The following is a 17,215-nucleotide window of genomic DNA, read 5'->3' as shown; positions in this document are numbered from 1 at the left end:
GAAGAGAGAAAGATCATATACATATCGTTGCTATGGGCATCAAATTTGACTCCTACAAGGCATATTTGGACCAAAACTAGCACTATCTACCCTTATGTGGTATTGCATTTTGGAAGCCTTTAGCTTAGTTCATGTTGTTTAAAAACCTGTCTGGAAACACACCATTTACCATTATGGCCATGTATTTGATAGATTCCTCTGAACCAGTCTGCAGAGCATAGCATGAAGCATCGTGTTGGTTGCTTCTGAAGCAAAATGCCAGCATCCCAATTAATTTGTAAATGGAAAATATCTGCCTGCGATGAATTAACAAAGTGCTGCTTCTAAAGGCCAATTGATATTTCATACTGTAACTACCGCATACTTGTTACACGCTTAAGTAGATCAGAGCAGATTGAATGACACAAGTAGTTTTCCCCTACAAAAACCACTTTTTTGTCTTCCAGATGCCACTATGAGGAATTTTTGCAAGGTTCTTAGTTTCTGGCTGCTGATCAAGGGTATCTTGGTTTTCTCATCTCTGAGAGACACTGATGGTACGAATAAACTTTTTCAAAACTCAAGTGAATGTGGGCTTGGCTTTTGGGAAAGAGTCAAACATGCTTGCATCCATTCTTTACACCCCATATTAGGCTCTGAATGCCTGGTATTGCAGCTAGCACACAGCATTCTCACCAAGTGTAAATGAGTCCTCCTTAATGTGGATAAGGTCATAAAACTATGTTTTGCCATTATACTTCTGCCTTTAGAAAAGCTCATTAATTAATATACTGTAAAGTTAAGTAGCTCCTAGTGTAAATCAGGTAATTGAACTGCTGCATGGTTTTTTGTGGCTTGATAGACAGGGTCACGTCAAACTGTACTCTGATTTTTTTCCCTTTCCTTTCCTCCTTTGTCATTTTAAATCTCTCACACCCTTGTAATAAGAGCTGACACCGATCACAAAGCTCATGAATAGCAGCACTGTTACGTAAACCTGCTGGATTATAGTAAGAGGTTTACCTTGGTTTCATTTTTACACCCTTTCTTGTATCTCATGCAGAATAGATGGGAACTATTTAGCCTCATTCTTGTGAGATGAGTAAGGTGGCTAAAGTATCTGCCTCCTCTTGGGATTTACATCTGACTTTGTTGTTGTTGGCAAAGCAAAAAGCATTAATTGCATGGCTGTCACATGACAGGCACATCCTATTTTCAATGTTGAAGTTGACCATATCCCACAGTGTTACCACACAACATGCAAGAAGCTTTATTGTGAGGGTAGATAAGCTTTATTGCAAGGGCAGGTGCAGATGCTCAGATAGGATTGTTTTTATAAATCTAAAGAGCTTCAAGACAGGAAGGAGTCCATGGACTTTGCGCTGGCTAGATGTTGTGGAAGTTTGTTGGAAGCCATAGAAAAGAGTCCAGCCCAAACCAGCAGCATGAAATGTGGCTGTTACGCAGTGGTTTGATCAGAACTTGAGAAGTGCTGTTAATGGCACTTAGGTATGCTCCAGTTATCTTGAATTACTCAAAAACTGTTACTCATGAATTCAGGAATGTCTCCCTTGAAAGACAAAAGGAGGTATGCACAGGGAATTGTTAGGCAATGTAGCTTGTTACCACAGTTGGTAGACCTCAGGGAGAGCTGGGAGTAGGCTGGGGACTGAATGGTTGTAGAGGCTAGATCCCACCCTTGTTTCCAGACATTTCTGCCCTGGGTCACGCTGGGGGCCCAGCAGAGGGGAACCTTGTATTGTGGCTTGAACTGAGCCTACTCTGCTGACAACTTTCAGCTGTGAGGCTGCAGGCTCTGGGCAGGTAGTTAATTCATTTGGCAGTTTGACTCCTTTATGAAAGCTGTGTCTCTTTGACCTGAAGGTGGAACCTGGGATCAGGTTTTGCTTGGAAATGTTGCTGGCAAACAGCCTTTTGATAACTCGCATATCTCTGAGGGGATTGCTCTCCAGTAAGGTAATCAGTCTGTCACTTTCAGCAATGTCTTAAGTTGGAGGGTGGGGCTGATGATGAATTAATGGGGAAGGGAGCCTAAAATAATGGTGTAAGTTTGCTGGCCATTGTAGACATCTGGGTCTCTGCCAGCCCTGACGCAGTGGTTTTAAATGTCCCCATTCATGGAATCACACCTGTTTATGCTTAAGTGCCAAAAAATGAATATTTTAGCAATGAAGGAATTCACTCAATTGTGAAAGGAATGCGCCTAGAAATGTTCCTTCATGGCATAATTGAGGAGGTTTCAGAGATGTGTGTGCTCCCTTTGAAAAATGAATGCTCACATCATTCTCGTTGTTCTTTCTTCAGATGGAGCCATATGTATGAGGGAGTTTTTTTCTTCAGATGGAGCCATATGTATGAGGGTTTTTTTTTAATTTGTTTGTTTTAAAGTTTAATAGTTCTGCTAATACATAGACACCAGCTGTCAGTTAATTCAGAACAGCAGACTGCTGGTGAAAGATAGCCTCTTTAGAACAGAGGTTAAAGAATATCCACCTGATTTTGTTCAAGGGACTTCTACACATTGGACAGGGTAGAAGAATTCTTGTATTAATGAAGTCCTCCTACACTGTCCAAGAGGAAGAAGGCATGTCATCTCTCATGATAGGCAAAAGTCTTCTGCTATTTGCTAGCTTTCTTTAAACTGTAGTCAATTGGGAGGACATGAAAATTTAAGTTATCCTTTAAAGTGGGAGTGGAAGAGAAGCACTCAGATCATGTACCTTACCTTCGCAAAAAAATAGGTGGTAAATAAGAAGAACCCTTCTCGCTTCCTCGCCCCTGCTTTCTTTTTTTGGTCTTTAATTTCAAAGCATGGTTTTGGAGATCTGATTTGTGATGTTTCATCCCATGGGGACATCAGGGATATGATGTTGCTGCCTTCCTGACCATGGTTGACAGCTTTCTGCTCCCTTGATCTTGTTTTCTCTGTGTGCAGTGAAAAGCACTTCTCTGCATATGCTTTTTTGTGTACTGGGAGGGGACAGCAGTTGGTACCGCACATTTATTTGCATCATTGATGGCCAAGGCTTGGTTTGGCTTATGTTAGCTTCTTTACAAGGAGTCCCTGACTTGAAGATGGGCTTATTGATGATTTTACAAGTAACTTGTATTAAACTAATGCTGTTCTAGTGAGGAAAGCCCCTTTCCTCCTACAGGTAACATACAGAATTTAAACTACAAGGATTTTCCTGTTAGGCTCTGAAATGTTGAGCTTTTCAGAGACCAAATTTTGAATCTGAAATAGAAAAGTAGAATAGGAATGATGAAGAAAGGTCTGTTGAATCTGAATGACTTCACTTTCGTAAAGGTAAAGTGTTGATAGAAACAGAATTTATTAAATTAATTTTGAATTTGAATATTAACTCTTGTTCTTTCAAAAGAAGATCTTTTCATCAGCAGATTGGAAAAGACTGTTTTATAAACATAGCTCAATTAGAAAGAAGCCCTAAGATGGTTAACTGAAATTATTAGGGAGTCAGAGAGTTTTCAGTAACAGGAGACACCAAAAAGATAAGTGCTTAGATTAATGAAGGACAAATGACATGGGATGTAATAGAGGATTACAAAATAATGAATTATGGGGTGAGTATGAATGCCAGAACAGAGGACGGAGCTGGAAGGCTTAATGCTGACAGTGAATAAGAGGAAGATACTGTGTTTTTTAACATATGGAACCTATGGAACTCACTGCCGTAAGATATTGAGGCTAAGCTCTCAGCAGAATTTAAGAAGGATTAGCTGTTGATGGAGATGGAACAATGTATTCATTGCTATAGAAGATGAGATAAACGCCCTGTAATACAGATTCTTATGCTAAAAGGCATAAACAGACTGTTCCAAAGCATCTGATACTCTCTGCTGCCTGGCAGGATAGGCCTATCTGCTTGGGCACGTGCTTTTCTCTTGCCCCTCATATTTTCTATTTTCTCCCACCTGCTAGTGGGAGAATTGCTAAGGTAGTTTTGGGCAGTTTTGGGACTTTAAAAAAAATGTCCAATATAGTTATTATATTCAGAGCCAGCTATTAATGTCTTGTTTTCTGCCTGGATTGTAGACTGTCCGTTGTATGGGTTGATTTGATCTCCATATGTACACTGCCAAGCCCAAGAAGACTCTGACTTCAAGGGCTTCTCAGAAACAAACAATAAATAGACTTTCTAGGCTTTAGTTCTTAAAGGTGAAAACATCATTGGTCAATTGCATTCTAACATAATCTTTAGAGGGCTTCTTTCAGATTTAGCATAGTACATGATGTTGTTTGTAAAGTGAAAAAAAAAAAAACCCAAAGATCCTTGTGCTAGTGCAAACGTTTTGATTTAAAAGTTTAAATGTAGGTAGCAGGATTTCTATTTTTTATAAAGTTACGTTTTTCTGTCGCTTTGGAAACTCAGGCATTCTTTCTGCTCAGTCTGAAGGTCCCTGAGGGTCAGCTGGTATGACGGTGTGACATAATCACAATTTCTTAGCTTTGGGACCCCATATTGCTCTTTGACCCTCATCTCCCATGTCTCCTGTGCATTAGCATATCAAGTCATCATCTGCATCTGATCACAGTGGGTTAAGGTCCCTGACATGGTTTACAACTAATTCCTTTGTACAATTTTGAGACAGAATCTCATTCTCTGTTGTGAAATCCTAAATGAGAAATCTCAGCCACATATGCACTGTTGGGAGTACATGATTTTTAATGGAAATCCCAGGGACCAAATGACATAGAAAGTTTGGCACAATGGAAGGTCTTATAACGGGGTCTTATTTTCTTGATCATCCCTCCAGTGAGGGCCCCATGTTAGAAGGATAAACTGTTCTTATTGGTATATATAAGTATAAACTAGAAAGTATTAATTTTGGCCGTTCAAAGAGATTTTGCCTCTTTGCCTTGGGGAGGCAAGGAGCGTTACTGTGTTGCTGATGAGGCAACCACAAGCTGTTATGCTAGTGCCCTTGTGTCAGAGGAAACAGATTAATTCATTTCCTCTCCAGTAACAATTTCAAGAAAGATAATTTCTCTGGGTGAAGTCAGGACTGATGAAGGTGGGTGTTGTATTGAGGTGGCTAGACACTCAATTCCTATGTCTGTAAGAACAGATCCTTTCCCCATAGATCTCAAACTCAGTGTCTTCTCAGGGGTGCTCCTTCACATGGTTCCTGCATCCTGGAGTGCTGTCCCACTCCTGTCTCTCTGCCAGGCCTCCTTTTCTTCAGCTATGCCAATGCTAGGTGGAGTCCCAGAACGTGGAGCCCGGCCTCTAAGAACCCCTCTGAGTATCTGTGTTTTCCTTCCAACTTATGCTGTATGCACATTTACCTGTCCCAGGTCCTTTTACCTGGCCTCTGGAGGTGGCTTTCTTCTGCAGGTGGAACTGAGGGTCAGATGATGCCTATTGGACACTCTTGGTCCTGCTACGGGGTGAAGAGAGAAGGGCATGAGCTTGTGTCTGTCCTCTCTCACAAAACATTAGAAGAGAATCATTTACTGGTCAGATTGCAGGTACCAGCTGTGAGTAGGTCTGTTTCTTAATGAATCCAGTCTCTCCCTCTGTCACCTGTCCGTCCATCAAGCGCCCAAGGAAGAGGTGGTTTTCTGGAGGTATTAGAAATGGCTGCTGGTCATGCTAGTAGGGAAACTAAGTATGCATTTCACTCTTCCCTAAACACTTGGTAGTGGTTCTTTTTAGCATTTATAACAAACAAGCTGTTCATATATGCTCTAAATAATGTGGGAAGCTATGATCAGTGATTGGAGACTCCAAAACTGAAGTTACTTCTAATGGAAGGCTTTTCCTGTTGGAAAATGAAAGTGTGTCAAAGGTAAAACATGGCTTGGGATATTTGGTTCTGAAAAACACAGGCAGGTTTCAAAACTTGTCTACCATACAAAGTTGTCCTTGAAACCTACCTTGTTTCTGTCCAGTCCCATGATGGGCAGAATGCTTTGGATTTACAGCATGCAAGCTGGGAGCTCGGAAGGCCCCAGGATGTGCGATACAACCCTCAGAGCATCCAGGTTTTTGGTTATAAATCCTGCAGTCTTGAGAGTCCTGGGAACTCTAGGTATTTTGACTTGCTGGAGTCTGTAAGCTCTTTGTTGTGGAATCAGGAGCATGGAAGTCCTGGGAACTCCATGTTTTTCTCTCTCATGTGATACTAATTTCAGTTCAATTTTTTGGACATTCTTTTCCCTTTAAGCTTATTCCAAAACCAATTGTGTGTTTTTTTTAACTTGAGCTTTCATCTGTATACAACTGTATGCCAGAGTCTTAAGCTATTCTTTCCAACTCTTGTTCCATATCTCCTTCTCATGGCCTTCCAGGATTCGGAGCCGTGACTGGAAAGATGTAGTCATTGAGTTTATACTCAGCAATCTCGATTCTTTGTCTACCTAGTGTACCCTGAGGAAGGCTTGTATAATTGAGTTCTTGGTCAATATAATTCAAAAGAAAAGAGTGAATTTAAGAACCATATCCCTCGAACACTTGATAGTGTATGCATTTGTGTGTCTCTGCAGGGCTCAGTATTGTTCTGAAGACATGTGGCAGGGTTACTAAAACTCATGATTTCTAAAAATAATTAATTTGAGAATGGTGCAATGGTTAGTGTACTAGCTGAGGCCATGTGAGGCGCAGATTCAGTTTGCTTTTCTGCCAGCAATTTCCTATTAATCCTCAGCAAATGTCTTGGTCCTTGAGTTCCCCCTATCTAAAATGGTGACAGTAGCACTATCCTACATAATAGAAATTGCAAGGTAAAATATAGAATAAGTTGTAAAATGGCTCGTATATCATGGTGACTGGAGTTTTTATTTTCCCTTTTTAAAAGCTCCTAGAGTTTCATATTTTCAAGTCAGGAATCATGGGAGACCGTAACAAAACTGTAAGATATTTTTGCTCAGTCTTCAGTGTTTGTTCCTGTTCTTGCCTATTGTAGTCCCTCTCCCTCTCACTGGATCAGCAAGATCATTTAAGGGGAATGTCTTGTAAAATGGATTTGGAACTTTTACAGGGGGAAAAATAAGCATAATTTTTATATATTGCTGAAATACATTTTATATCTGTATTATGTCTTTATAAATACATGGTTATAAATATGTGTATAAACTTGGCCAGCTTTTGCTCTGTTTTGCAGTATGGTTCCGTAAGCCAGTTGTGCAAAAACAGCTGAAGAGGGCAGAAACGGAGGGGTTCAGGAGCACTGTAGCTGGGCGTAATTGGCACTGAAGTTCTGGTGAGATAAAACTAAGGGCTGAGAAAAAATATTAAATATTTTGTGACTTCCAGTAAAAACTGAAGTTGTTGGGATCTCTATTTTGAGGACTATGGTGGACTGTTCCCAGGAGGGAACCAAGTAAATCAGTTTGAGTAGCAGAATCAGCCTATGTTGTTTGGGCCTTATTACTAATATCCTTCCTTTCCATTTTTCTGCTACACGCATTGTGACATCCATTTTCATACCTGGTATCTTAAAGTGGCCTAAATTCTTACCCTTGATACTTGGCTGAGCCATTTAGATGCGATGGACTGATGTTCGTTACCTTGTCCCAGGCATTTGTGTGTGGGACTGAAATGATTTTCTTGATGTGGAGACACCTCTCAGCAACAAAATTCTGTGATTCAGTAATCAAAGATTAATTAAGTATAGAGTGAACTTTTGAATGTTTTTTTATGCCCTAATTACTTAATAGAGGTGAGATCTGTGGTGAAGCAAAATGTGTTTGTTCCTGTGCTGATGTTACACTGTCAAGTGGGACCACTGTAAGGTGGTGTTGTATGGCCTTGCAGCAACACCTACCACTTAAGTCTCAATCAGAGGCAGAGTTAAGTGCAGTAGCTAGTCAAAACACAGCTGGATGAACGGGTTACATCTTTTTCACTGCTTATTTTTTCAGCAAATAAGCAGTTCTGTGTGATTTATTAACTGAGCTACATAAATACTGAGTTAGAGTTCTAGCAGGAGGAAGTGGCATCTAATCTGTAAAGCTGCTCCATGGCCGCAAATTCAAGTGGCGGAAGGTTACTGAAGCTTGTAAAGTCTCTCTGGTGGCAACAGCATAACTGTAAGAGGGTCATACGTTTCCTTTGTACACAGCAGGAGGGGAGGCTGATCTGGAACTGTGTTTGCCCTAGTGCTTGTTTCTCAGGCTTGGATTTTGAAGCTGGCTATTGGCTATACGTGTGTCTTTGGTTGTTCGTTTTGAAGTATAAACTGTGACGTAGACCAGTCATGGAGAACCATTAATGGAAGATACATTGCAGGTAATGGTAAAGAAAACTAATCTTTTGTAGTATTTGAAGGCAAAAATAGAAAACTGGAAAATTTCAGTAAGGTCTAATAATGAAAACTTGAAAAAAAAAAAAGCTTGGAGGTTTACCCACCAATAGAAATGTTTCCTCTATTTACAAACTGTGACTGGATTTGTCGAGATTTTTTTATTACAAAATATTCTTTGAGTTATTTAACCTTGAGGAGGGTGGATTATTTATTATTGTCATGTAATTTCATGAGGGAAGCTAAGGCAAATATTTATATTGCATTAGTTTTCACAAGTGCACAGCATTTTTTTTTTTGCTGAAGCTAGTCTCCATCAGTGTAAATTTTATGGCAAACCAATGGGTGCAACAGGAAAAAATGCTTTAAAATACTTGTGCATTCTCATAATTTTTTGGCTGAGAGCTCAATTTGTATGACAAGTAAAAACCACTGAAAGTATCTAGCTGCAGCATAGGATTGCAATGGCACAACTTGACACTGCCAGTAAGTGAATTTTCAAACAGAAGAGTTTTTTCAGACTTCTAAAACATTTGCTCAGACATTTGCTTTGTATTTGAATTGCGACTTACCCTGCAGGCTTGAGTGTCCGAGGCAGGTACCTGGCTGTGGCCTACAAGTCCCTTCCATGTTTTTTTCTGAGAAAGTTGGTTCTTGGTGACTGCTCGTGTTGAAGTTTGTATGTGCACCATAGACATGTACAGAAATGCCCCACTCTACTTTGGTCACTGCTAATTTATCTTTTTTTACTTGGGTGTTTTGTAACACCCAAGTTGTTAAGAAAAGATAGCCTTTTCTGCTATCATACGCACTGCTGAGTGGTCATCTTGCAGTCGCCTTTCTGATGGACACGTTTGATGCAGGTAGTTCTGAAATGACTTTTGAAAAGCAAAGTGAATAAACACTGTTGATATAGGCTTGGGCCTGCCTGTTGTGAAAATGTTATTCTAGAGCAGAAGACGTGAGAGAAAGATATTACATGTACAAACACCGGGTATTTCATGGCACCAAGTACTTTATGGTGGAGGGATCTTTTCTCAGAAAAAGCCTGTCAAGAAAGGTACAGCACTGTTTTAGGGTGTTGATTCAGATGTTGTTACATAAAAATTACAGGATTTTAAGGGGCTTTTGGGCATAGATATCTAAGTTGAATAAATGTTGTATTATCTTTTCTCAAAGATACCTGATAAAATAATTAACAGTGCGTTATAATGTGCATGTGAAAGGGTCAGTTGAAAATCGTGCATATTTTTGCTTTTCCTGGTAGCTGTATTTCTTTCATAGTGGCCTCCTAATATGGTTTCTTTCTTTACAAAAATAAAAGAATAACCTGCATTTTAAATCTGCTGTATCACTTTGCACCATCAGTGTGCTGCTTTTACGCTTACGACAAAATGACGAATTTGGAAGCACCAGGCGTGACCTGAAGTATTTCTCTTCCTCCCCTCCAGGCACTTGCACACAGACACACGTGCACATCATGCCCTCTCTGTTTCAGAGTCCTAGCAGGCATGTTGCGCTACTATCTGGAAAAGAAATGTGGCATTTGGGTCAGCGTTTCTAGTTCACAGACTACCTGTGATGTAAGATGGCTTACAGCCATACAGAAGAACAGTCTCTGACATACTAGTTAAATAGAGTGTCAATAGCTGCAGGTTCAGATATCCTTACATTTCAAGAGTTTTAAGAATTGATTGATGATCCCGTAAGAGACAGCAGCTCTGCTTTTCTGGTTATGGTTAATTATATCGCAGGTGATGGCGTCACATTATGTGCATGTATAACTGAGACGTGCCTATTCAGTGTATGCTGGGTGCTAGTCTATTCCAGTTCCTTGTCCCATGGCATTTGTTTAAGCCAGAAAAAGAATGTAAGTCACTGTTAATTTAATGAGCAGGGAGAGGTTAGCACCTGTCTATCTAATCCATACTTTTTCAGTATTTATTGCATTAAAGGAGTATCACTACCTCACAGTTCTAGCTCATAAACAGCTAAACAGTACTTGACATTTAAAGAGGTTTTCTGTTGTGCACTTGTATAGTCAAGAGTAATTCTAATCCTATTAAAGATATTATGTCATGGAGGCGTGCCCTGGGGGAGAAGGCTTCTGCTAACTGGCCTGACGGAAAGCAGAGGGGAGGGGCAAGCAGGAGGGTGGATTTATTACTCGATAGTTAGGTCAGGGATTTCTGTGGGAAATGCCCAGTGGTTGCAGTTGCTGATGATTTCACGGCAACAGCAGTGAAACACAGTGCGCTCCGATGGCTAGTTACTGAACGAGATACTGCAAATGGGTGGAAAGAAAAAAGACAGCGTGTGAGAGAGAGTCAGAGAGACACAGAGGGAAGCTGAGAGCAAGGAAAGTGCTCCAGCTCGAGGAGAGTCTCCCAGGTGTACTGCAGAAGCTTTTTGGAAATGGATGCAAGGACCATCTGCTGCCTATAGATTAGAGGGCTGTAGACTAGGAGCGGAGAGAAAGAGCTTATGGCTCTTTTGAATAAAAATCAAAGTTCTGCATAACTGATTCATCAAGATAAATCAATCAGGAGTATGCTCTTGCATGGGATATTAACGTATAAATCCATGCCACAGATAGACAGAGTACAGCTTACATTGCTATAAAAAATAAAACCAGCAACAATGCAGTGAATAAATTCTGCAGTGATTATCTGATTTATGTACAAAGAAAAAGAGAAGCAAAACACAGACAGCTCTTACTGCACTGTGGTATTTGCAAGGCACTGCATTTAATGTTGAGAGATGCTATACATTAAATCTGACAACTGTGAAAAGAGAGATCATGGAGAAGTCAAGTAGTGAGGATTCTTCAATTCACCGGAGTCCATCTTTGGATAGCAAAGACTCAGATTTTGCTAAACCTTCTACCTCAGGGAGGCAATTTGGTCGAGGTTTTACTGCTGGAGCTTTCTATGGTACAACTGGATCACGCACACAGAGCCACACTGGGGTCGGAACCGGGACCGGCGTTGGGACTGGGACTGGCGTAAAAAGTGACAAATACAGTGCACCCAAAGGCAGCAAATACGTGGTCTTTTACCTGGATCTATCCTTTGTTTTCCTTTTAGAATTTAAGAAGTGCAACATGGCAAGAGGCTGCCTGTGTTGTTTGAAATACATGATGTTCCTTTTCAATTTGGTATTTTGGGTGAGTACTGCCTTTTCAGTTGCCTTCATTCGTTAGTGTATTCTGTACTGCTGCATTATGTGTATAGTGCATCTTTGAAGCAGTACAGTAAGTTCCCTCCTCCCCTCCCTCTCTCTCATACCTGCTTGGAATATTTTCAGTGTTAAACTTGTGTCTGTTGGGAAAAATGTACATGCTTTCTGTATATTTACTACCACCTGGTTACTGTAGTTTGGCTACTAATTCCTCAACTTGATGTTCTAATATGTGTTTTGAACTGGGTTATCTAAGAATGGGCAGAATTGTTGCCCTTTAAGGAAGAGCAGAATTATTGTAGCATTAAAATCCTGCAGTGGCAGGATTTTTGCATTCGGTTGTAATACTTCATGTTGCATTAAGCTGCAGGTTAATTTAAATTTGAGGTACATTCTCATTGTCATCGTAAATCTCATTTGCTTTTTGTAAATTTCATTTGACAAACTGCTTTTTCATTTGAAGGAAGTTCTGTCCCGTTTCTCCAATTAAAAACAATAAATCACGTATGTTCTAACCTCTTAAGGTATCAGCATAAATGTGAAATGACTGGAATGGTGAATTAATCTGGCTTCAGTTTCAGCTGCAGTTGTCCACATTGGTGTGTGAAGTTGGAGACTTGCACTTGCTTCTGAGGGATCAAAATTGATTTTCCTCCATCAGCCAAGAGGCATGAGGAGTTGTAACAATGCCTCAGCAAGCAAGTTAAAAGTGTAATGGCTACTTTGAGCAAGGTATTGTCATGTACAAGGGAGGGAAGAAAAGTTAAGTCATCTGGCAGCTAGGCATCCTTGAGTGAACAGTGTTGTTGAGGAAATCACAGGCTAATTGAAATACTGAGTATGCATGAATATAGCCCAATATGAAATCGTTTGTTTAGTTTGAAATCAAAGGTCACTGCTTTCCTGATCATTGCAAAGCTTGGGCACATGAACAAAATCATTCATGGTTGTGATCCAGAAATATACAGTATGCCTCATAAATAAATGAAAACACTATCCCTGGATTTATTTTGCAAAAAGGGGCATTAACATTCTAGTTCAGATAGCTACCTCTGGTATAGAGATATCATTGTTCAAATTAGGAGTCTTACTAGCAGCTTCTCTGTTTATCTTGACCTACTTACTGAAATAACCTTTAAGAGCAAAAGTTAATGGGAGATTTGGTGCGGTGTTGAACCACTCACGTAACAGTGAGCTTTTATCAGTAATAGACTGAAATGCTACAGTCACTGAACTTGTGGGAGTCTTACTTAAATAGAAAGGTAGAACTGGTCACTGAAGAACATCTGATCAAAGTTCACTTGTGATTTTTTTTTAAATTTTTTTTCTTTTCTGTACACAAACCCTAACAGAAAGTTGCCTTAACTATTTCTGGAATAAATCACTTTGAACACACCAGATTTATATCAAACTGGCTATTTGACCCAATGCTACATTACTTTGACACCTTGGAAGTATTTTTTCATATGCTATATGTTGTGATTAGTTTTGGAACAGCTTTTTTCTGATATCATTACCCAGGTCCTCTGTGATCAGTCATTGGGTATCTCTTACCCCTCCCTCACCTTCTTACTGATCAGTCATTGGGTATCTCTTACCCCTCACCTTCTTAGATGCAATATCTTTCTTTGCTTTTATCTTCTTCCCAGGCAGCAATTTTCTTCACTCTGCATCAGATCTTCAGAGTCCGTTTTTCCATTCATTGAACTTGCAAAAATATTTCAGACCTCATCTGCATGCTTATCTTTGTCTGCTCAGCTCCCACTGGACTTTTATACAAACACCTTGCTACTTAGGTTAAAACTAGCCTACCACCTGGAACAGTTCTCTAGTACCCTGTGCTTCTTCAACTCTTGCGTCTTAATCCCCTTTACACCCTCCCCACCATGTCTTTTATTGTGAGGCTTATGCCACTTTTCTTTCTGTTATTAAACTTTGTCACCACATCTCTGTCTAATATTCTAAAAATGCTTTTTGTATGAACCAGGCTATACAGAATGAAAATGATACTCTGGAATGGTGAATCTCTCAGATTATAGAAAAATGCTAAATGCAACGTCAGGTACTTCTCAGAGTAGTTTACAATAGAAATTTGATCCACCAACCTGGTTTAAATTGTTCGGAAGTCCCCCTTTCTTCACTTTAGCTGGCTTATACTCAGTTTTGCAAGCCAGTCTTGATGTTCCCATGCATCCTTCCAGAGGACTTCAGTCTTGCTAGTTTCTTATTTTTTTTAACCAGGCTATTTTATTGTCTTGAGCCATTCAAATGAATAACATTATCATCGCTTTTTACTCATGGAAACATGAGCTAGAATGAAGCATACTACAGGCAGGTGTTCTGTAGTGCTGCTGCTGGCTTTGTACCTGGAATCTACTTTAGTTCTACTATGACTGTCTGACAGGTTTTGGATGTTTGGCTCTGTATGTGCTCCTTGCTGACACTGTGCACTTGCAGTCTCTCTCACTCCTGCCCTGAACTCTCCTGCTAGCCCAGCCCTGGGCTCTCCACACAGCTCTGCCAGTGCCCTCTGCTCCTACCCTGTCCTGAAGCACTCCCTGCTATTTCAGTCCTGTCTTTCTTCTTAACCCATTTTTTCCATTCCCAGGTTTGCCTGTTCTCATTGTTTCCTTCTGAATTTCTGTTAAGAAACCCAAGTCCAAAAACATGAAGTTGTGGCCTGCTCTTGAGCAGTGACTATCATCTTCGTAATGCAAGGTGATTTATTTTTAAAAAGAGAAGACTCATTTTTAAACATGAAGTTTTCTGATCCTGTAATTCAAAGCAGAATGAGACTCCTGGTCTTCAGAGGCGAGGAGACCACGGCCACACTGTTATCTTCTGACAAAGGCAAGAAGCATTTTGGAGGAGACCACGGCCACACTGTTATCTTCTCACAAAGGCAAGAAGCATTTTGGGTTTTTTCTTTTTTTTTTTTTTTTTTTTTTTAATAGAGGAACCAATTTAGGCAACTGGAAACAGAGATGGAGAAACTGTGTTTCAGTGAGTCTTTAAACAGGTGCCAGTCTAGCAGCTGTACAGCTGCAATAGGCAATCCGGCTGACCAGCTTGCTTGCCACAAAGCTACATTGTTCTGAGCCTGCAGTAGCAGAAAGCCCGTCTCACGGGAAGTATTGTTCTGCCATAGTAAAATGATGTTTCTGAGATGCTTCCTCTGAAAATGAAGACTGGTGGTATCCTTTGGCATCTCAGAATGCTGGCCACTATTGTCTTGAACGATTCTCAGTGTTGGCCCAAAGAAGGATGTTCCTCTATAGAAAAAGAGGAATCTTTTTCCATTATTTGCTTCTTGACACACAGAAAAAAGCTGGGACCTAATCTGTCCCTCATGTGGCAGTGAGCTGTACTACTCCTTCAGCCTGGCAGCCAGCTCATATATGTTTGAAGACCAATTATATATGTATATTATATGCATTATTTTTATATAGACTATTTAATATATTTTAATATATATACATATATATGTATACACATGTATATGTTTGAAGGTGATGGAGAAGTGCAGTGGTTAGTGGATTCTCTCTGTCATTATGTAGCAAACATACTGTCGCTGTGATAACTATGATAAAGAGGTGGTGCATGCCCAGCAAGAATTTAGTGTTTGTGAATTGGATTCATGACAACAAAATACAGTTTTTGAAAATTAGTAGCATGCGTATTAGTCAATGTGGAAGGATCACATGTGAGTTCTGCAAAGCAAATTGATCTAAGTGGGGCCCAGCAGTAAGTTGAAACAGAAGGTGTTTCTCCACCATATCACTAAGAGCTTCAGGTACTTCTCTGTGGCCCTCTGATTCTTAGTTCTTGGCCATCTGGCATGCTTTCTTTGAGATTAGGAAAGTCTGAGCTGAGGGTTAAGAAAGCTTATAGTATTTAATTGTGTGGCTAGGATGATGATTTACACTGAATTCATCCTAAGTGCATAATATGTTTTGCAAAGGGACTGGGCAACTACAAATGTTAGCTGATTTAGTTTGCCTTCGGGAATATTTATGTGCAAACATATGGAGATTGCAAAGTAGCCAATATAGCTCTGCAGAAGAAATAAAATATTGATTTTTGATTCTACCGATACAGCTTAATTATCAAGAAAGGTAGTCATATATAATATAAACGTTAGGGTATATGTCTTTCTAGGGTAGATTTCACTTCATTGTTTTATTAGAGAAAAGGATTACAATAATTATTTTCACAAAATGCATCAGAAAAAATGCATCAGAAAATTTTACTGGATATAAAATGGAAATTCTATAAAACATAAATTTTTAAAAGAAATTTCACTTGTGAAATGAGAATTTCATAGGGTCCTAAAAGGGAAATTTTGAAGTGACAGGAATAAGTTATAAAACTTCACTGGAGAACTTTGCAAGTAGACAGTGGTCATGGTTAAATTTTGGGTTGTTCTATTCATTTAACTAAGGTTAATGAGTCCACATACAGTGAAGCATTCATAATACACATCCTGTTAGATTTTAGCATTGCTTAATTTTAATAGAAAATGCATTTTATTAGAGGGAACATATGGCAAGATTATTAAATCTCTGATCTTCTGTGTTTCAGGAAGAGCTAAGGAAAGCTAAATATAGTCAAGAAGATCCTTAATGTGGTTTATTTGTTAAATTGTTTACATTTAAACAACTACAAAAAAATCTGATAGGAATAAAATCTATTTATTAATGGTATAATTATAAGCAGAAGTTAGCATTTATCTAAGTTAAATGGAGTCAAATTTACAAATTCAGATATTTAATATTCAGTTTTAAAGTAAATTTTATAATAGGTTGGGAGCATTTTCCTTTCGCTAAAACATAAGACTAGAAGAGAAAAAGATGGGCTGGAAACTCGCTGGTCCAGAAGTAGCAGCAAAAAGTCAAATACAGCAAATTTTTCACTGATACTCTGTTATTAAAATAATGGATAAAGACTATTGCTCCTGAAGAGTATTTTTCTGCATTAATTATTTGTCTAATTTAATCTTACAGCGGGAGTAATTAATATTTTTTCCTGTAGATTAAAAACAATGTTGTGTGTTTTGTCAGTGAGCATAAAGACAGTAGTACAGCAGCCATGCAGGTCACTTTTACTAAAGTTTCAAATCAGGCTAAAAGAAAGGGAGCATGTCCATTCTCTGGGTCTGGCTGCTGTCAGAGCTATCGGCACTGTAAAGCAGCTAAGAATTTTAGAATGGTTTATATAAGGTAATCCATACGTATTTATACCAAACTGGAACATATACTATAGTGCACTGTTTAGTTTGAAGTAGAAGGCTGTACTGCTTAACTGAACCTGTTGGACAGACAGTTAAATCTTGTGAAGAGACTTTGTCCATACGCATAACTGAAAGTTAATCTCCGAGGTTTAAGGGGGGGTGGACAGTTTGTCACTGAAATGAGAACAAAATTGCTAACTACAGACAGCTTAGAACAGGAAACACATTCAAATTCTCTCTTTTTTGTCGTCTCCCCCCTCACTGCATTACCTGATGTTCCCCATTTTCTGACACAGGGAATAATGACAGGGAGAGGCAGTGAGTGACCCTGGGATGCTTGTCTCTTGACATAATAGCGATATTTACTTCTGTCGTATTTTGACTCTAATGACATAAGTCAGCAGTGCAGTGACAATTGTGGTACAATCCCATGAAAGTAAGACTGTTCAAAAATAAACAAACAAGCAAAACAAAACAAAAACAAAACGACTCTCCCCTCCTCCCCCCCCCCCCAAACAAACAACCCCCACCCTCCCCCCC

General features: G+C 39.5%; 1 protein-coding gene across 2 annotated transcripts in view; it reads left to right on the top strand.

The window, feature by feature from the left end:
- TSPAN9 (tetraspanin 9) overlaps positions 1-17,215 on the top strand; it is a 191,534-nt gene that overhangs the window by 62,827 nt on the left and 111,492 nt on the right. Inside the window, exon 2 of one of the 2 annotated variants that reach the window (XM_009290917.1) lies at positions 11,352-11,431. In XM_009290917.1, the coding sequence (XP_009289192.1) occupies positions 11,369-11,431 (63 nt within the window). In that variant the 5' untranslated portion in view covers positions 11,352-11,368. Of the gene's footprint in view, positions 1-10,462; positions 11,432-17,215 lie in introns of those variants that run through there. The other variant, XM_009290916.1, reaches the window with a different exon arrangement.

Source organism: Aptenodytes forsteri, unplaced genomic scaffold, assembly GCF_000699145.1.
Source record: "Aptenodytes forsteri isolate BGI_AS27 unplaced genomic scaffold, ASM69914v1 Scaffold286, whole genome shotgun sequence".
Taxonomy (NCBI): domain Eukaryota; kingdom Metazoa; phylum Chordata; class Aves; order Sphenisciformes; family Spheniscidae; genus Aptenodytes; species Aptenodytes forsteri.
Note: the sequence above shows the minus strand (reverse complement) of the source record. Positions and strands in the feature narration are given on the sequence as shown.